The 22,396-nt window shown below is 39.3% G+C and overlaps 2 protein-coding genes across 2 annotated transcripts; one reads left to right on the top strand and one right to left on the bottom strand.

Annotated features, from left to right (window-relative positions):
• Positions 1–820: 820 nt before the first annotated feature.
• Positions 821–7,442, bottom strand: LOC137295789 (heme-binding protein 2-like). The gene is made up of 6 exons (XM_067827333.1): positions 7,188–7,442; positions 4,784–4,893; positions 3,502–3,580; positions 3,066–3,195; positions 2,242–2,413; positions 821–1,612 (listed from the first exon to the last, which is right to left on the bottom strand). The coding sequence occupies exons 2-6, from the start codon at positions 4,879–4,881 to the stop codon at positions 1,435–1,437; spliced, it is 657 nt and encodes a 218-aa protein (XP_067683434.1). The 5' UTR covers positions 4,882–4,893; positions 7,188–7,442; the 3' UTR covers positions 821–1,434.
• Positions 7,443–8,378: 936 nt separating this feature from the next.
• Positions 8,379–14,176, top strand: LOC137296719 (heme-binding protein 2-like). The gene is made up of 5 exons (XM_067828549.1): positions 8,379–8,456; positions 10,432–10,528; positions 11,682–11,811; positions 12,791–12,971; positions 13,743–14,176. Exons 2-5 carry the CDS (start codon positions 10,436–10,438, stop codon positions 13,924–13,926), a joined length of 588 nt encoding a protein of 195 aa, XP_067684650.1. The 5' UTR covers positions 8,379–8,456; positions 10,432–10,435; the 3' UTR covers positions 13,927–14,176.
• Positions 14,177–22,396: the final 8,220 nt, after the last annotated feature.

The raw sequence follows: 22,396 nt of genomic DNA, 5'->3' as shown, positions 1-22,396 counted from the left end.
AGTGAATCACAACTAACATTCGCTTCTTCTATTATCTGAACGATTAAACTTGGCAACACAAATCAAAGCTGAAGTAACCTGGAAGAGATGGGACTTCTTGCACATATATTTTTTAAAGTTTTGGACATGTCAATTTGTATGATTTCCCCCCAAATCTGAGACGCACTGCAAAGAAACTTTTATGGCTGCAAACACAATCTTTGTTTACTTTTTCAAGATTTGTTGTAACGGCTGCTTTGCTAATTGGCTACAGTGCCAGCAACGGGAGGTAATAAATTATTGGGCCAAGCCTTAGATACTTCCAGAGTCTAGTGGCAATTTATTGCAACATATACTCTTGAGATTATGGATGAAATTTATGCTGCTTTAAGCAGTATTTCAGGAATATCACAGTATGGAGACACCAGAAAAAGGCTTCACACAGTGAGGGTACTTTCTTGGTGATGAGCGAACAATCTAACCACAAGGCTACCCCACAGCCCTACTGGTATATTAACTCTGAGAGAATGACAGATCATCATCCCTCTGTGCTGAAAGAGGTTGTGAGGTAGACTAGTGGTTAAAGAATTTGCTGACCACGTTGAAGACCCAGCTTCGATTCCCCACATGGGTACAATGTGTGAAAACCAATGATGTTGCTGGAATATTGCAAAAAGCAGCATAAAAACGCACTCGCTCTGTGGTGAAGGCTCATAGGTGTGACAGTGCAAGGGGCTTGAGAAGCCATCCCCAGTCTCTCACACTGTAAGCCTACATCACCATCCCCTTGTGTGGTGTGGTTTTGTAGGTGTGGTACTGCCATGAATAAATACTGAACAGAAAATGTTACAAAAATTTATTTGTACAAAAATATGCTTTTCATTTGACAAAATGTAAACAAAAAGTGGAGAAATTGTGGGAATATTGCCTTCTCAAGAAGGATAAATAGCTAAAACAGCAAAACATAGATGACAAAACATCACAGATGAGAAATATTGCTCTTCCTTCATACAAACTATACAAGTATACTAACTGAAAAAACTGATGATCCTATTTACTATGCATCCAAATGGAATGGCAAATTCGAAGGTCCTCAACATTTTCAGGGGTATAATCTTACACTGGAATATTCTTAAGATAAAGTGTTATGAATATTTGTCTCTGCTGTTGGACAAAGCCTTTTGCATTGATCTTTCCTGAATTATTCTACAACCAGTACATGTATTCACAGCTGTAGCTGATAAAACTGATATCCATTAAAACCTCTGACATAATTAAATTTATAAATATTTATACCTTTTTCTCATCTTCACACAAATCTGAGGAGATCTCATCAATAAACATGGAATATTTAAGAGATTCAGCAAAGAGGAGTTTTTTCCTAAAAAAAGATATATTTAAATCTGTGAAACAACAGCTCTCAATGTTGTTGTCAATACCCTGGCTTGCTTTAGGTTATTCAGCAATGAACCAGACTTCATTGTGTCTATCAAAGATGGTGAAGGGACTGTCATACCCAGCGGTATAGTAGTAGTCAGTGTTGTAGGAGTAGGTGCCGTTGAGGAAATTCCTCAGTTTGTCTGCCTCCTTCAACCATGGTTTGATGCTCTCCATATCGTAGCCCCCAAAAGATCTGAAGAAAATGATGTTCCAAGTATCAAGCCACGACTTTTACACATGCTCTGAACAATGTTGACCATGTTCCAAACGTCATCCTAGTACAAATGCTATAAAATGTTCTTGATGAGTTAGTGTTAAAAACTGCTCTTAGTAAAATTCTAGCTGTATGATGGCGGACTGTCAATAGTCGTGGCGACATACCTAACTAGGTTGCAACAAACCGTGACAACACATTTGACGGCTTCATCTTACTAGTCGCCTCGTACGATAAGCATGGGTTGCTGAGATCTGAAGTCCAACCCCAATGTTCACACTCAGACAATAAATAGTGGTAGTGACATGTTTGTGTTTTGAAAGGACTGTTTAACAGGGATGGCAATTTTCCACGAATCAGCAGACTTAAATGCAAATCAGTTGATCTTGGGATTTGTCTAAATCCAGGGAGAAAACACTTAGGGGGTTGAGGTCCCACTTATGAATGTCAAGTACCCACATCTGTGTCTCTTGGGCTATCTACTTTTAGAATTTCACTGTACCTTCTAAGATACATTCTTGCAGCCCCTTGACCACCAGCTGATTTTCACCTGAAATCACTTTCACCTGTTGCCAATCCTGGTTTAGGTGGACATATTTCCAGCTTACCTGACATAAGCTCTGAAGGATGGAAACCGCTGCAGAAAGACTTTAGAATTGGTGGGTGTGGGTGGGTTGTCTTTGGCTACGTAGAAGGACATGGTGAAGTTGGACTCGCAAGCTGGTCCTGGTCCGGGGATGATCTTTATGATGACAGGTGCGGTCATTTTGATCTTCTTACCTGGAGAATATCAGTCAAAAAGAATTATATTGAACACAGACATAATTGTGGTTGTTTTTTTTGTTCCAATATGTCCATTCAGAGCAAAACAATATTCCTTATGTCACAATATGACTATGTCATGAACGGTATTTTACGCTTTATTGCAATATATAATTCAGGGAACATATCTCAATACATGTACTCAAGTATACATATGTGATATTGATAATGAATTGCACAAACCTAGCATGCGGCATATGTTGTAATACTTAGTACATATATTTTTGCATGGAAAGCCAAGGGCTTTAAATTTTTTACGTATCTGAAGTAATATCTAAAATGAAACTTGATTTGAGATTAAACTGGTGTGTCAAAACTAGTGAGAACACAATTCAAGTCATGGAGATCAGAGTAAATAGGGATTCAAAGTCATATGAGAATGACCCCAAGCACCCAAGGGCCACAACTCTGCATGGCAACTGTTGCATCTTGACAACTGACCAACCCCTGCATCGTGATTAAAATGTGAATCACATCAGATAAGTGTGCATCATACTTCATGCATATGAGGATATTTTTTTGCACTTATCTAAAGATGAACTTCAAACCGCTAAACAAGATACGATATCAGTGATGAACCCTGATTCTGTAATTTCTCAGTAGAGACTACCTGCACTATTCTCGCCGGAGATGTAGTCGTACAGTCTCATGAAGTTGGTTCGAGATGCTTCGGCATAGTCCATGCCAGCTGAGTTGGTGCTCACCCACTGAGATGGAGAATATTCTCGAACTTCATACTCCTGTGTAAGATGAAAATACTTCAAAACTGAAATAGGTATGATTAAGCTGAACAACATTTCTTTAAAATATCTGGGGTTTTTTTTTTGTTTTTTTTTTCAAAACAATAAGTAGACATCAGCTTAGTGAACAAGGTCATGTGGCAATCTTTAGCAGGGGAAACTTGACATTGGTTTCAGCAAATTCACATATGTACCCACTCCGGGAATTGAACCTAGTCATTGGGACGATGAGTGAAAGCTTTATAGACTGGGCTTCCCGACCTCTTTAATCAGTATGAAGAATCAGGAAGATTAGGGGGTACTCACCCCTTTAACGCTCTTAAGAACTGTAAATCTAGGGCAGTCAAGGCCACGACAAAACTTAGGTGGTCGTTCTAACTGATCTCTGAAAAAGACACAAATATTGAAACATGTATATGGTGCAAAAAAGAAAATAGTCTGATGGAGGCCTTTTGCCAATACATAAAAAGAACTTGCCTTCACATCAATGCAAACAAAACTGGAATCATCTGTATGGTATATGTTCCTGTTTTTCCAACTTTAAAAAGCCTGTGAAAGACTTTCATGAGAAGGATTACAATTTGTACTTCCATATTTTGATACAGTCTGTAGACATACTGTAACGCATGAAATTTTTGCATCATGATATTTTTGCCAGTGCTGACCAAACGGATATTTTTGTGAGTGGCAACCAACAGAAGTTGCATCGTGATGTTTTTGTGACTTGCCTAATTCTCAAAGATAATTCAAAACTTAATTGTAACTGACACTATAGTAAAGTCCTACATGAAGTAACTCTTATCACATATCAAAGGTTGCCACTAACCTTGAGCTCAGTTCAGTAAAGAACTTCTGTGTGTATGCAATCAGTGATGTTTTCCTCAAGACAACACAAGTTGCACAGGCCAGATATGCTTAAAACATTTCAAAGGGATTACAAAAATCCCATTGCCAGATGCTCAGGACACATCAGTTTTCATTTCGGGCAACTAAATAATGGTATCTTACTTGTCCGTGGACTACCAGATAATTTCCACTTATGGTTTCACACTGCAAATAACCTTGGGATTTCATTTCATATCACTTGCCACAGGGCAAGGGCTTTTCAACATTTCTTAACCCCTGTGTTTATCTCCGGATAAGTTTTGTTTAACTGATCCACACCCATTGAATGGTGTCCACCTATCAAACGGTTTCTAAAGACAAAGAATGTGTGTTGTGTGGTTGGTGCTTGTCTGGACTATCAGACATACTGATTGCATAACTTCTGTTCATGTAATGCGTCTCATTATGAGACCACCAAGATCAGAGAACAGTTGTAAGATTAAGCACCTGCATCCCTCGGCAAACCATCCCAGGTCCTCACTCGTGCTGTACAAGATATTCCTGACATTGCTGCTGAACTTGGTAGTCTTAACAACCTCAAGAGAACCATTCAAAGACACGAGTTCAGCATCCCCACCTCCCCGACCCCAACCCCGAGCAAGCACCCAGCTCCAAGACAGTCACCATTCCCAGCCATAACATATTTTACACAAAGGGCAATTCCATGTATACTATTAACGTCAAACCGAATATTTTGACCTACCTGTCCTTGCTAAACTTTGGGACGAATCTGAGATATGGCGATGCACTGTTGCACAAGGAGACAAACAGACACACACTCAGAATAGCGAGTACTTCCATTGCCTTGGAAATCTGAAATATTTTGTAAAAGTTGCTGATACAAAGATTCTAAACACACCATTGAATGAGTGAACGAGTGAGTTTAGATTTACACTATACACTTTACTAAATAGTCCAGCTATATGGTAGCAGCGAGTAAATAATTGAGTCTTGACTGACAATCCAGTAATTAACTGCATGTGCCCTGTTCTGTGCTATGCATAACCAATGACACGCTGATCATTGGATTGTTCTGTACTGACTAGATTATGAACAGACCACTGCGCTGACACTAAGCTGTAATAATGCAGAGTGTGGTGTTAAAGGCCAAACTAAGTCATCACTTAAAACATGACTAAAACAGTGAACGAAGCTGAAATGCTTAGTTTAAAAAACCAGAATGCTAAATCATTACAATAAAGTAAAGTTAAAACAAATATGGACTTAAGAAATATCCCAGTTATGAACAAAACATTTTCACCAGTTTTCTTTCACTTACTTAACAATCCTTGACAGATTCCTACCTTTACCATGTGCACTCAAATTTTAGCTTATGTCTAAACAATATCTAACCAAGGAAAATGACATGTTAGAGACATTAACATGTAAAATGACTGAAAGCGAAAACTTGCATTTAGATAACCATTTCAAAGAATTACTCAGTCTACCAAGGTATGTACTGTCACTAACTTGCTCTCTGCACTTTTCTTATACATGATGCTAAGCTGGAGTGGAAATTCAAACAAAGACTATACTTATCAATTCTTCTGTACTGACACCAGTCCATAACATAAATTCACACACACGTCTACATTTTACCTTTAGATCTGTACTGGCTAGCGACCAGAATGATTTGCTCCATTATTTCTGATCAGAATGAAATAAAATTTGTCTTGATGATAGATCAGCTTTTCACCAATGTTTTCTGCTTGTTTACACTTGTAAATTGTGTTTCTCTGAAACGCAGTCAGCAGGGAGTGCTGTAGTGTATATTGTGCTTTCCCAACAACTAACAAGACCATTTCTGAATTTTTATGTTATTCACCTAATTTGACGTAAACTTGGTAATAAAACTATTGTTTCAAACACTGGCATATTGAACAAAACTCGCTGTCATATTAAATGTTGACAGATGCCGATATAAGCTGATGGGAATATGGAGATGTCACTGCCGGGTTGAACTTACGAAAGTTGACATTTCCTGGAGAAGTTTGCAATTTTCGCAATGTTTCGGGAAAAGAGAAAAGATAAAGGTTAAAAATGACAGTTATATTTTGTCAGTATCGTCTACATGGTATATGTGGAGTCCATAAAATCCAGATGGAAATTTGGGTCAATTCAAAGTTTAGTGATTGAATGTTGGCATTATGGGCATGTTCAGACAAATTAAAATCTGAACTTTTTATGGACAGAACTGTCAAGTCATAGATTCACAACACAGCCTGGATGATTTTCATTCACTTCTCATCGTTTATGAAATTTCAAATCAACACATTAATGGTCACGTGACAAGCACCCGATGTGTTTGGGTCTGGTCTTCAGAGGGATTTACATTTGTAACGTACACAACGTAATATACTCACAATAATTTTACCTCTTCTAACCAATCGCCTTTTTGGATGTGTGAATGAGTCAAATACTACAGAAGTACAAGTAAAGCTGTCTGCGCAAGCGCTACAGACAGGTAGTGGGGATAACTGGTAGGTGGCGGTAACTGGTTGCTAGCCAGTACGTAGTTCTTATGAGAGGACACTGATGCAGCTCGAGAATGGTGGGGTGCACAATTCAGAAAGGGTTCGGGGGTGCACACAGTTCTTTTCAGCTATTAACGCAAGGGTTTCAATGGTCATTTCACAAATAGTTTGGGCAAGCCCCCTTGTTCAGCTAGCTGTATCTTTGTACCCGTATCGAAAGATCTATCCTTTATGTACAAAATCCGGGGAGCACCTTTAGAATTCAGCACCACAATTTCTCTAGCAGCCCCCACCCCTCTCCATTTGGATCTTTCTACGCTTTAACACGTTAACTGACACATGATCTTTGATAACAAGCCATGTGAATAAATGCACAGTTAATATATATCAATTACCAATGCCACGCAGTAATATATTTCCAGTCATTTAGCACATCTCGATCATCTCTTCCTAGTCGTAAAATACTTGATCAAGTGAAGCATCCCTAAATGGGCCCCACCGTCATTTTCCCATGCATTTCCCTAAAACAGTGCAAAATCGGTTTTTCGACTCATTTGACATTCTGTTCACGTATGAATGTCAACATGTACGAACATAAACAGCAGCAAACTTTCCACAACACTACAAACTTACTCAAAACACTTGTTTCTGCTTTTTCTCTCACCGTGCCGTCTTCTTGAGTCTGTCATCCACAATGCTTACGGGTGAACGTTTACGGGCATATAGGACGAGTCCAGGTTTTTCATGAGGGGCATAAGACATCGAGGAATTTCAGTATTTTGATAAGTATTTAATTACACCCACATTCAAGGTAATTTATCACACAAGAAGGACCAAATACATAGCTAAAAATAACATGCACTATTCACGTAAATCGTTATTGTAATTAATGAAGCACTGATCACCTCTGCCATCCCCCTTACTGCAATAGACTCTTCCAGTATGACCACGTGAACAAATAAACACTGTTATGAAACGTATGAAACGTTAGGTCATGTGATGTTTTCACATGTTACGAAATAAGTATCGATTTACATGAAAACATAACGATACCATATCGAACGAAATTGAAAGAGAAATAAGTTTACACTCGAAACTGAATTATGGAATAGTATAGAAATTGTCATGATTTAATAATCACTGTACAATAGGGGTATGAGCCTTGTATGGCTCCTATATATGTATAGAATTCTTCAAATCACTTTCAACAAACTAATGGCGAAGTAATTATACATTGAAAAATTCACTTTTTATTTCAGTAAATTAACGTTAGATATTTGACTTAACTAAGTAGCACTCGGGATTCCTCTCTGAAAATATCAGCATGCACACAGTCAACTAAAGAAAAAGTGAAAGACTGATTCGAATACACGCACAAAAGTAAAAACACACTGCATTGAGAAAATAACAGAATCTGTGGGGGTGGGGGTGGGGGTTGGGTGTGTGTGTGTGGGGGGGGTGTGTGTTTTGTTTTGTCACGGACATCTGAGGGTGCGGGTTCGAATCCCGGATGGGACTCAACCAAAAGAACCATATATGTATGACATATGTTGCATCTGACCACTTTCTAAATGGCATCGTGTAATTATAGAGATGTTCTGTAAAGGGAACAAAAACTTCTAAATCGTTCAAATACTTATTACTGACCAGTCTTTTGATTAAGACTTTTCTTTTTTTCTTTATCAAAACATTAGCTCACTAAAACAAGCAAATCGTGTAATGTCTCTGATGATTTAAACAGTTGAACTTTGCACTTGACTGCCACAAAAATACATTGTTACCTATGCACACAACCCATAAAGGGCCTCTTTGTGGCACGTTTTGCCTCACGTGTCCCAAGCGCCTATGCCTCGCTGCACAAGAAGACTTCCTAACGCTCTTTGCTTCTTTCATCAAATTTAGGTTGGTGAGATTCATATTTTGTATGCATCCCATGCATTGTCGTTTGCATGTCTGTTGAGTTTGTTTTCATCAATGTGCTGACCGGATCGAGGTCATAACAATTATTTAAAGACTTCACTTTGGTCCTCTTACCACAACACTGCCAACAGCCAGCGTTCGACTGAGCTGAGTGTGCATGCATTGGCCCATGACTGACTTGTTATGTACCGTTTTAGACAGAAAGCTTCAGCCGTCAGTAATATTCAGCATTTGTTCAAGTTATCATATAGTCTGTCGGTCAGCTGTTGTCAATTAAGTGTATACATTAATACATAGATGACTAGCATCGCGGCTCTCGGCTAATTCATGACATACCATTTAACATTGTTGAAATATGATAAATCGGTGAAACGTGAACACCGGCGTATGCCTCTGTGGTAATTCGCACAGTGTGACAAATATATAAATATATGTATGTCTACTGGAGTGTGTCGGAATATTAATACAACAATATTCATCATGCCATGTGTGTAGATATCTGTATATGTGTATATCCCGAGAAAGCATTTACTAACTGTTGTGTAAGTTACTGCGGGAAACTTGTCCTTTGTAATGGACCCCCATCAACAGTACAGTTGTATAACTCTCATTTCATCACTTTGAAAATATCAGGTGACCCAGTTAGGTCGGTTGTATAATCCCAGCTATATATGCGCCAGGCTGGTGCTTTGGGGCAACAGATCGAGCTACCCTCCGATCAGAGAGCAAGGAACACTGACAGCTTATTGACAACTAATTGCAATATAACATTGTGCCAGATCTGACTAATTTCAGGTAAGAGCTGCTGACATAAAAACACTAAAGTGATGCACATTATATATGTTTATGTATGGATTTTATTGCTTTGTTTTGATATCATTAGTTCTGTTAAGGACTGAGTTAGGATCTGTTTTGGTTTCAGATTAAATTCTTGTTATTGACAATACAATCTACTTGTTAATAAATTGTGATATTCAGGACAAATTTAGCTATGTGACAAGCCAGAAACAAATAGATAAATCTCTGTAACATCTAGATCAATCTCCAGGAACAAGTAGATAAATCTCCTGTAACATTAAGATTGACTGCAGTAACTAGGTAAATCTCCTGTAATACTTATATTGATCTCGGTCCTTAAATAAATCTGCTATAACAATTAGGTAGATCTCAGTAACAAGTAGATAAATCTCCTGTAACATTTAGACTGATCTCAGTAACAAGTAGATAAATCTGCCATAACAATTAGGTAGATCTCCAGTAACAAGTAGATAGATCCCCTTTAGCAACTGGATAGATCTCCTGTAACATTTGGACTAATCTCCTCTAATAATTAGATAGATCTCCTGTTACATTTAGAGTTTGACAATTTGAAACTGCTTTATTTGTAACACAAATGCATTTTTAAAAATACATTATGCCCAAACACCTTCAGCAATACATTCACAAAAATCAAACTGTCTGCTATTTTTGAGGTTAATATCAATTTCAGTAAATTCAAGGAAATGTATTTTCTCAAATTTGAGTAAAAAATTGAACCTAAGTCAAAACTCATACTTAAGTTTGTTTCGAGAAATTGGGGCCAGGTCTGTCGCCCACAATTCAACATGCAGGGAAACAACAAGTATCATCTTTAAGTTGTTTTGGTTTGATATGGCTGAGGCTCAGACCATAACTTGTTGCCAGGAGTGGCAGTGCTGCAGCCTAATGGTAAAAGCATTTATTTGTCACACCAAGGACCTAGGTACAATGTGTAAACCCATTTCTTGTGTCTCCTGTCTTGATATTGCTGGAATGTCGCTAAAACAGTTGTAAAACTGAACTCACTCACTCACTCCCGGTAGATGCACCATCCACCAGACCATGAATGTGATCAGCTCTCTAGTAGTAGTAGTTGTTTTACATTTATTATACATTACACTTTTATAGCAACATGTTACAATTTATCTGATAATTTCAGCAACATGAGTGGCATATTCGCAGCAGTTAAGACGGCCTTCACATCAAAAGGACTTGACACTCCCAAGTATAAGGTTAACGAGGATGTCAAACAAGAGGTGGGACCTATGTGATGTATGATCTATGCACTGCACATTACACATGTAGACAAGGAACTTGACATTCAGTTCTAGTGATGTCTGGAACTAGAAGACACATTTATCTAGGAAATTGACTGAAGTAACTATGTATTCATAATTCACTTGTGAATACATTGGACCATTTAAAACAACCAAGAGAGTTAAAAACTAGCTTATTTTGAGTTTTGTGTGTATGATTCAGACAGTCCCATGTGTCGTTTTCATATGGTCTCTGGGTATTCATCATGATGAGTCACCATGCTATTTCATTTCCATGAATTATTTTCCTTTGCCATGTATCAGCTTACCTGTTTGGTGACAGCAGATGCCATCATAGCAATTATTTGAAGCTGTTATCCAAGTGGCTTCCTTTTTACATGAAAGCAGCCAAGGATCACCTTGAACATGGCTTAACACCACAGTCAGCCATATTCCAGTTATTTGGTGGTGTCCTCAGATTCTGTGATTAGTATTGTGAACATGAAGCTAGAGGGGGAGTGGGGGACTGTCAGCCAAGACACTGAGACTAACCACCCAATCATTTTGGTCACCCCATATCCAGTAAGGGTTACAAGGGGATATATGGGGGTAGGGTGGGCGGATGTGTTTAAGGTGGGGAGGCGGGGATGGGGATGGGGATTTTGATGAAAATGATTTTTATGTACCCCCAATATGTGATTTTTATGGAGAAGCATGTAGAATATGAATATAATAACTTTGTGAATTGTTTTTATAATAAGCAAGAAGCAAACAAGACATATTTTTATTCATTTTTACATTTGTGGTCGGTTTATGTGCTAAGCAAGTCATGCAAAAGGGTATATGCATTCAATTGCAAAACTCGAAAAAAATACTCCTGAATGAATTTTAAAGTACTTTATCATGCTTTTATGGCCCTTAGTGTACTCAAGACGTGAATTGATACATATTCACTGTATGCACCAAAATCAAGTAGTTCATGCTGAATGTGAGTTTGATCACTGGATTGTCTGGTCTTGACTTGATTCTTTACAAGCCGCCGCCATATAGCTGTAATATTGCTGAGTGTGGCATTAAACAACAAATTAACCAACCTTATATGTATGTATTTTGAATTCATGGATAAATATTTACTGCTCTGTGTGGTATTTAGGGTTTTGAGGAGCGTCACTACGAGGCCTGCAAGTGGGTGAGCACGAAGGTAATGGCTATGTCCTACAAAGATGGCGTGAGCACCGGTTTCTGGAAGCTCTTCCAATACATCAGTGGAGAAAATGAACCAAGTAAGTAAACATGTGATAAACGTAGTTGTTCAGAGTATCAGGCTGGAATAAATTTATGGATAACAATATTATACACATATATCTTGACAGTAATCATGGTACATTTAATAGGCCTAATCAAGGAGAATAAAAAGAAAACCAAAACATATATAACAGATTGGAATTGTTGAGGTCCTTTTTGTTATTCTAAAAAAAGTTAATAATTACATTGGTCGTCTTTAGTGAAAAAGCCAGAAGTAAGTTGTCATGTCATTAGGATGCAATATACCCACATTACCCCCCTACAAGATGTCATGGCTTGTCAGTGCATATGAAATGGGGAGTTGATACCACCTTATCATCCTCTAATCTGACCTGCCTGTGACTGTGTCCTCTAGATAATGTGATGTAACTTGATGTGAGCATAGCATACGTGGCAGTGGCTCTAATATGGAATCTGGGTTGATATGGGGTATGATGTGATGCCTGTTTTAAATAACATCAGAGTATCAGCACATGATGTCACTGGCATTTGCATTTTGTTTCTATTGGAAAATACATTGTAATTTATAAGCTCATTCCCCACCAAATCAAAATATAATATTGTGGGCATCAAACTCGTACGTTTGTGTGTTCTTGAAAATCATTGTTTAGTCAGTCACTTGACCAGCTATTCCTCTATTCTTAGTATTCATGCTTGAGACTGTGAAAACTTTCTTGTTCTCTCTATCCTTTGTTAAAACGGCAGAACGGACACTTTATATGTCACTCACGAAATCGTCACGGGTGCAATATAAAGAGAAATAACCCTTCCTGTGACTTGTTTGTTGGACACGGATGTTCAATTCAACTCTGCATATGAGCTGTACCATATCAGTTGTTTCAATACAATATATATATTTACACATGACAAGAGTACATATTAGTATTGTTTGTATTTGAATTCTTCATGGAAAAAATAAATTAATACAAATTTAATTTTGTGTGATATTTTTTCCAGAACAGAAGGTGGAGATGACGGCACCAGTGGCCACCCAGGTTGTGCCAGGGGCGGGTCCCAACTGTGAGAGCACCTTCACCGTCTCCTTTTACATCCCCACTGAACACCAGACTGACCCCCCCAAACCCACAAACCCAGACGTCTTCATCAGCGACTGGCCAGAGATTAACTTTGCTGTCAAGTACGTATGCCTTACAGTTGTGTCCCCTCTGTATTTTCAAGGTATTCCCCAGCAATATCTACTGATAGGTAATGAAGCAGACAAAGTCCTTTAATCTGTGGTATTAGGCTAATGACAAAATAAATATCTTAGGGTCATTTTTAAAAAGCTGAAAAGATTGAAAGAGGAAGAGTCAGTGTCAGTGGGTACTGTTGATAGTGCTGGTTTATGTTACTGTTATTTGAAGAATGTTTTGAAGTGGCCAATAAAATTGGATGGACATACATGATTTAAAGCAATGCCTGGTTTGGTGTAATAGCCTAATGGTTAAAGCATTTGGTCATCACGTCAAAGACCGGAGTTTGATTCCTCACATGGGTACAATGTATGAAGCCCATATCTGGTGTCCCCCAACTTTGATATTGCTAAACTCACTCAATGAAGTGATGTCTGAGAAGCAGTTTGTGTTTTAACTTCGTCCAGTGTTTGTGATCTGTGTGGATGTAGAGAAAATGCAGTGATTGTGTGAAATATGCTCTGGGATCTGTTTTAATGAATGTTAATTTGGGATTTGTTTTACTGGATATATGATTTGGGATTTGTTTTACTGGATATATGATTTGAGATTTGTTTTACTGGATATATGATTTGGGATTTGTTTTACTGGATATATGATTTGGGATTTGTTTTACTGGATATATGATTTGGGATTTGTTTTACTGGATATATGATTTGGGATTTGTTTTATTCACTGCATACTCTGCGGTCTTTAAGAGGTGGTGTTATTTTCAGATCTTTCAGCGGTTTTGCCAAGGAGAGTGACTGGATTTGCAAAGGGAGAGAACTAGCTGAAGATGTTGAGAAAACCGACTTGAAGAACAAGTTTGTAAAGGATTACTACTTCACAGCTGGTTATGACAGCCCATTTAAACTGTTTGGACGCCATAATGAAGTATGGTTCCAGCTGGAGAACTGAACATGGACTTGATGGAGGCGAACTCTCCTTATACTGCCATTGAAATTAGCATTAGTTAGTGGGATGGGACTCTTATAGTCTGAGAGGGAGACATTGTGGTTTCTCCTCATAATACTAGAACATTCAGAAGGCACTGAGAGATATAGGTGTGTGCGTGTGTGCCTTTGTGCATTTGACATATGACGAAAATGCATGGACACATGTGAGTGGAGTTTTATGACTGAAAGTGGCATAATAATGTTTGACAGAAGAGATTCATTGAATGTCTGTTGGTACTGAAGCAGCCCTGTAGTGACTGAGAGAGTGACAAGGAGAAGGGTGAGAGAAAAAGAGTGATAGTCTTTATTGCCTTAGCCATGTAGTCTACCAGTATCATATGGGCTCTTACACCTTCAGTGTCTTGTCAATACTGCTGTCTTACTTTACTTCTTGAAGTAAGTGTGCAGCAATCATGTATAAAATACCAGATCCACCTCTGCTGATGATCAAAAAGAAAGGTGCAGTTTTCACCTGCTGAGGCCATTTTATCATTTCATCAACCCAACAAATGTACTAGAATCTGTACTTTACTGAGAAAGTGTAATCCCAAATACCAGATGTTACATGTATTCAAGGCCTTATCTGTTAAAGCTCCTGAGTAAGTGTAGGTGTATATATATATTACTGTACACTTAACTGCTCAATGGGTTTGTGTTTTTTCTCTTCATTATGAAATGTCTAATGTTTACTGCCACTTATGAGGTATTGTCAGTATAAAAGTTTTATCTGATATTTGTTGTTGGGAACTACAAAAAGTATGCGTCTGTAGTTTCTTTTGATAGGATTGTATATTGAAATAGTAACGTCAGGATAAATGTGATGGACATGGGTTGTATATTCCTGACTCATGAGTAATATTTTGAAATTTCTGATGCCGTTCTATTTATTTTGTATGTATTGTATTGTATGTATTGAAAATATACTGGAGGATGATTAAATGACTTGAAGGGTGAGTGAGTGAGTGCAGCATATGCTTTTGGATTACGCACAAATGAGCTTCCCAATTGTGTACAATCGAAGATTGGTGTTCAGCAACAAGTGAATGCTTTAACCTTTAACCTGGCCTCTGTTGTCGGGGGGGGGAGGGGAGTTTTAGTTGTATGCTGCTTTTAGTAATATTGCATCAATGCCACGATTGGGAACACCAGAAATGGGCTTCTGACATTATACCCTTGTGGAAAACTGTGGTCTTAGGTGTGATGAGCAAAGACTTTAACCACTAGGCTACCTCACTGCCAATGTTGTCAGAATAACATTCAGTATTCACAGAATATGCTGCTGAAATGTGTGCAAGAACATGTGAGGTGAGACAAGGAAGTGACTTAACACACAGCCATGCAGGGCATGTTCCAACTATCAGTCAGTATAGTTTAATTTCTTTCTCTGCACATTTACCCCAAGTACTGAAAATTCAAATGTTAATTGATAGTGTTTGAATGATATATTCTTTCAGCATGTGCGCTGCTTGTCTGGCAATCTCAATGAACTGTTGTCATGGTAACTTGTTACACCATAACATATTTTGTGCTCATTTTGTCTTTTTATTGACACTATTTTGTATACTTTGTTACCTATATAAATAAAAAAGCCATGAGCACTAATTTGTTCATTTTGTTTGTATTGTGTGTTAAGGATTTCAGTGTTGGCAGGGGATAGTGCTCCTAGATATCTGACTGATGTAATCATGAGATAAAATCTAATTTAACACTACATTGTAGCTGATACAGTGAAAATATCATAGTGCAATATAAACATGGAGTATATATTTCACTTCATTGACCGCCATTTTTATTCCCCATTGTGTTGTGATGACTAACAGCTCCTTAACCACTTCAACCACTTATGTGAAAGTTTGGATATTTCTTTGCTGCTGATTCCTAAAACAATTATGGAATCTTTCCAACATTTGACATGGAGAATATTGTTAGACTGACTACTTATTGACCGACCCTCGTAACGTTGTACATCACTACATGGATGCTTCTTACCCTGTCTCGGGTGGACTGAAAGGTCGGCCATTATTTTCTCCAAGGGGAAGTTGAGCACTGCTGCTGATATAGGCCTACCACCCCGGGAGAGGTGTGTATCCCTTGTTATTGTTGTGAAGCACGTGGGTGAGTGTTGTGGAACCTGCTGTAAATATGTAATATCTGGCTTAGATCGTGACTTTGAGGTACTTTGAGGGATTCGTCAAGGGAATCTATAGTTTCATTGGACAGAATATTACAGCGTGGCCAATGTCTTCAGTTAAGGTATATTTTCCACCTGCTACTCTCAGTGGGCAGATTATGACTGGCGCTTTAGCAATGCACGGCAGAGTCGTATTTCAGTTTAAACAATTAGGTGATATCATTGGGTTGTTTTGATGTCCATATTCAACTTAGTTGACGGAAACTCTGGAGGATTGCCACCGCTGCAGATAGACTTGTGGATCGATGGGCGTGGGTGGGTTGCCTTTGGCAACGTAGGACATGGTGAAGTTGGATTCACAAGTTTGTCCCGGTCCGGGGATGATCTTTGTGGTGATAGGCGCAGTCATATTGATCTTCTCGCCCTGGGAAGATCAGTTTAGAAAGCATCAAACAGATATAAACGGGTTGTTATACGCATGGTGTTGATTGATAGTGAAAATATATTATAGATGTCACCGTAACCGTGACAATATGAGTATGTTCTGTACTGTAAACCGCACAATTTAGTTAATGCTACATGAGTGAGCTTGTAAGAGAGTGAGATTTATGACGATTTGAGTCATATTCCAGCAAAATAACGGAAGGCGACACGCTTCATACATTTTACTATGTGGGCCTTGGTGGTGACAAGCGAATGCTTTAACATCTTGTTACCACACTGTCCCCCATATCATGAATTCCCTTGTGCCTACTGCGTGACACGTACTGTGGAGTCTTCACGCACCTGCACTATTGTTGCCAGAGATGTACTCTAATAATTAGTCTCCTGCAGTTGGTTCCAGATGCAGATGCAAAGTCCACGCCAGCTGCGTTTGTGCTCACCCACAGAGACGGAGAATAATATGTTTTTAAAGTGTCTCGGATGTGATTGAGTTGTATTGACATCTTTTTAAAATATTATCTGACATTTCCTAAAACAATAAGTAGACATTAATTTGAGTGAGCAAGGGTGTGGGTGAGTGTGTGAGCTAGCGAGCAAAGTATCAGCAATATCAATGTAGGGGACATTAGAAGTAGTATTTCTAATTTTGTACCCATTTGGGAAATCGAAACCAGTCCGTGAAGATCGACTGCGTTGACCACGAGACTTCCAACCCTTACTATTGAGTCAGGAGGACGGTACTCACACCTAGGGGACGTTTAAGAACTGCAAATCTTGGCCAAAACTCAGGCTGCCTTACCCTGCCCAACTCGTCACAGCCACCATCAACAATACCCTCAAGGACCGAGAACCCCGCCTCAAGCCTTCTCCATCACCCATCAGAGTAACCATACCCTACCTTGGCCCCATCAGTCATCAGATATCACGCCTCATCAAGACCAAAGCCGGCATCAATGTCACCTTCTCCAGCGGCAAGACCATCAAGACCTACCTAAGAGCCAAGAGCTGTGAACACCCTAACCCGAGAGGATGCATCTACCAGATCCCTTGCAACTGTGGCGACCTATACATTGGAGAAACGCTGAGACCAATCAACACCAGAATGAAGGAACACCAGACCTCCGTCAGCAAATTCGACCAGAAATCGGCCATCTCTGAACACATTCTCAAGAACCCTGGACATACAATTCGATGGGATGACACTAGGATACTATCAACAACTGTCGCCAAAGGAAACTGCAAGAGGCCATCGAGATCCGGAGACAGAAACCAGCAATCAACAGTGACCAAGGAGTGTACCTACCAAGTGCCTGGGACTTATTGATAAATTAAACTTATTATAAATTGATCTTATCTATCTGTGTACATTCTATCATGTAATTCATTAGTGTTTACACAACAGTGTGCCAGTGTATAGCCATCTACCCGTGTACATCCTTATCAACTTGTGTTTGTACATCAACCTTCATGTAATCATGTCCATCAACCCCCATGTAAATCTAGTACATCATCCTTAATCCCCATTCATGTGTTATGTAAACATCATCCAATCATGCGTAATCTATCACCATTGGCTTCCATCTTTATCCCCAATCATGTACATCGTCCTTACCCCAAATCTGTGTTATGTAAACATATCCTATCATCTGTAATGTATTACCATTGGCTTCCATCATTGTTATCATCGGCTTCCTGTCAGTGCTTGTTTATACTGGCTTCCAGCTTTTGTTAACTCATTCTACTTTTTACTTTGTTATTGTTTTACCTGCACATATAAATATAGCTCTGTACCCCATTCTCATTCACCTGATGAAGGAGTAAGCATTAACTCCGAAACGTTGTGTACTCATAATAAAGAAGTTGATATCCATAAAATCTTCATTATTATGTATTTCACTTCTAAATGCCCTTCAAAGACTTGACATCTCACCACCACCGTTCTTCCCGCACAACCCCTTCTCACTACTATCAAAACACACATTTCTGATGCAGCTGCAACAGCTGCAATAGGACATCAATACTTGAAAAGCATATGTAAAACGATACATTTAGTCAGCTATGAACTGTTGTCACTCGTAAATAATTATTATTTAATCATTTTATTTTGAGTGTATTTACACTATAGGTAATCATACGACCAAACCGGAATGTGACCAGTAAATATTTCTACTCACTCTGCGCATGCGCACAGTGAGTCTGAAATTAATGTGAAACCAACGAATTTTGAAACTCCTGGTCCTTGTAATTGTTTGTGTGCATGTAAACCATGTGACACGTAAATAAAATATTTTCTTATTTAATGTTATTAATGGTGTATCACTGTACACAGACATCTGTCTCTGCCCTTCACATGGCCGGATAATATGAAGGCTCTTCACAACACACACAGCGTGTGTTAATCAGCCATGGATGAGTCTTTACATCAGCCGAGACGCTTATGTCACATACACACAACACACACAGAGTGTGTTAATCAGCCATGGATGAGTCTTTACATCAGCCGAGATGCTTATGTCACATACACACAACACACATCTAGAGTGTGTGAATCAGCCATGGATGAGTCTTTACATCAGCCGAGATGCTTATGTCACATACACACAACACACATCTAGAGTGTGTGAATCAGCCATGGATGAGTCTTTACATCAGTCGAGATGCTTATGTCACATACACAGGCCCCCCTAAGTAATTGAAGGAATTGCAGCACATTTGAAGGAACTGCATCTCAAATATAAACAAACGCAGCCCACTCGCGAAACAGTTGCAGTGATATCGGTAGTTTAGCGGAAGCAATGTCGGTAATACTGGAAACACGCTCGCCCATCTTGGGAGATTTTTCGGTAGCGAGCGGAAACTCACGCAGCAAAACGTGGAGTCGTTGGAAGAAGCGCCCGTCTCGGTACTTGTCGTTACACTCTACTGCTGAGTCTAACAAAACCGTACTGTAGCATCAGGTAACCTTTGAGACTGACCAATCAGAACGCAGCTTACCAAATCCCGAAAGTGCACATTCGCACATACCTTTTGAACTTTTTATCTCGAAAAGATTCGTACCCGAACGATTCCGAATTCTATTTAGCGTACGCTCGCTTCCGGGTGATGCACACGACGTATGTACAACGGTGACAACGGTGAGAAAACAGTCGGTGAAAATAGTGTTTTTGGCAATATTCAATAATGTCAATTTGTGGGAATATTAGCTAATGGTAACCCTGTCAACAGAAACCCCAAAGCGTATATACCGCAGGTCAAATAACTGTGATTTTTGTTGGTGGAGAGATGTGTGTCAGTGACCTGAATATTTTGAAAGTCCCTCCGATCCCTAAATAGTAGCCGTTGTCTGATTGGTTAAATCTATTTAATCGTCTCGCGTTTGATTGGACGGTCATGAGTCGCTCATAGGTTACCTGACGCGACCTTTTACTAGGTTTTGTTAGACTTAGTGGTGGAGTGTAACGAAATATACTGAGACTAAGTTTACTTAGACTGCTCGAATCTCAGTCTGCTCGAATCTCAAACCGTGCCTAACCGTTGTGACTCATGAGCAAACAGCAACTCTAAATACGGAATCTGATCTAATTCTCTCATGGTTTGGGGGATGCATTTTAACCTTATAACATACATGATTTAATAAATGACCATATTTGCATTAAATACACATTTCCTTTTCCAGAAAAATATACATTCACACCATACTAAATACGTTCGTCGTCTAGCCACGTGTTTTTCAAACTGAATAGTTTCATCCACAAGATAAACTGCCAGGCTGTTTTGTACTTACAGAAATGTGCAATACAACATCGGGTTTGAAAGGCTATGTTATACCACATATATGCCTTGTACAATATGAAGGTCAAACAAACGTCACTGGAAAGATTATCTCCCTTTACAGAATGTTATTTTGGATTATCTCCCTTTATAGATTGTTATTTGAGAGTCGCATGTAAAATGTCATTTCACAAAGGTTAAAGAGAGAACAAGCATTTCTAAATTCTTGTGCGCGAATAGTAAGAACGGAAGAAAAGCAATTCAGGTCCTGCGACTGATCAAAACCATATTTTTGGAAGACCCACAAATGTATTAGTTTGATGCAGACATCATACTTTGATATTTTGGGAAATGAACAAGAAGAAATGAAATAGAATGTGTTCCAATGGAAACAGTATGCAAAATACCTGTAAGATCATGTCTTGATACTCAGATTTTATTTATTTACAAATAATAGAAAAATAACAAAACAGGCATCATATCAAATCCCACATCAACCGAGACCCATATCAGGGCCAGGTATACAACATAGAGTTATATCTGTTTGCAAGTACATTTCACATTGTCTAGAAAAGATTGTCTCAGAGATGCCAAATGAGGGGATGACAAACTAAGGTATGCACCTCAAATATTGTACCATCAGTGGTGGGATTGATCGAATGTTCATTTGAAACGCACCGACAAGGTAGGGAGCGGTAGGGTAGCCTAGGTGTTAAAGTGCTCGCTCGTCACTCCGAAGACACGAGTTCGATTTCCCACATGGGTACAATGTATGAAGCCCATTTCTGGCGTCACCCATCGCGGTATTGGTGGAGTGTTGCTAAAAGCGGCGTAAAATCATACTTACTCACCTGGTACTCACATGACACATACATTGTGCGCTTATGAAATTGGGTCTACCTGGATGACGTGATATAAATGTTTTCAAAATTGATGAAATATTCGTTACAGAACTCTACAGTCAGGCATGTCGTATCATTACCAGCACGGTGTCTCCAGTAATCAAACAGTTAGTGCATAGATTCCCGATGTATAATATACCACGATCGAGTACACAAAGTTTTCAACAGGGTCATAGATATATTATTATTTTACATATTAGAAATGAAATGCAGCAGAGAGGGTTTGGGTGATCCTGGCACAGTCAGGCTGGTAAAGCTCATCATCAGCTCAGGGCCCTCGCCCCCTCTACACGCAGCCCAGACAGCGAATGGGACTTCTCCCAGGAAACACTGCCTAGTCGAACCCACCAAGAACTTTTCGGAGAATATGGGGGCTCCCCAACACTGCAGCCTTCTGCATTACCCAGATTGTCAGAAGGGCTGTGCTCCCGGTGGAGAACCCGGGCACTCTCCTGATCTGCGCCAAGAGATCAGGAGGTACCAAACCAAGGGCACCGAGAACAATGGGGAGCCTGACGACTGTGTACTTTGGATGCAAGCGAGACATTTCAAAAGCGAGGTCCGCATATTTATCATGTTTTTCCTGAATCTTGCCAATCACATTGCTGTCAAAAGGGACAGAAAATTCAATGATATAAATAATTTCATTGGTTTTATCAAAAAGGACAACATCAGGTTTGTTGGCTGGAATTCGTCTCAGGCTGTATATTGGCCTGTTCTAGAGACGTTTAAAAGCATCATTTTCCAGGACGCCCTGGACATGTTCAGGGTCGTACCATGGATGGACTTCGGGGTCAAAGCCACAGGCATGGCGGAGACGATAATAAAAACAGCGAGCCATGCCATCATGTCTTTTAAGATAAGCTGTTTGTGCCAAGGAAGGGCATCCACTGACAAGGTGTTGGACAGTCTCTGTAAATTCATTGCAAAGACGACATTTCATATTGATATTTTCTTTAAGAATCACATTCTGGCGATTGCGAGTGGGAATGTGACTGGTCCTGAGCAGCAAAAAGGAAGCCCTCAGTTTCACTTTTGAGACCAGCCGACTTCATCCAGGCGAAGGAGTCGGTTGGATTGCTGTTCTGTTCCACACACTGCATATACACACGATGCAATGGCTTCTCAGACAGCTTCTCCACAAAGGACCGACTCTGGGCAGACTTGGTGAAAGACTTCACCTG

This window comes from Haliotis asinina, chromosome 9, assembly GCF_037392515.1.
Source record: "Haliotis asinina isolate JCU_RB_2024 chromosome 9, JCU_Hal_asi_v2, whole genome shotgun sequence".
Taxonomy (NCBI): domain Eukaryota; kingdom Metazoa; phylum Mollusca; class Gastropoda; order Lepetellida; family Haliotidae; genus Haliotis; species Haliotis asinina.
Note: the sequence above shows the minus strand (reverse complement) of the source record. Positions and strands in the feature narration are given on the sequence as shown.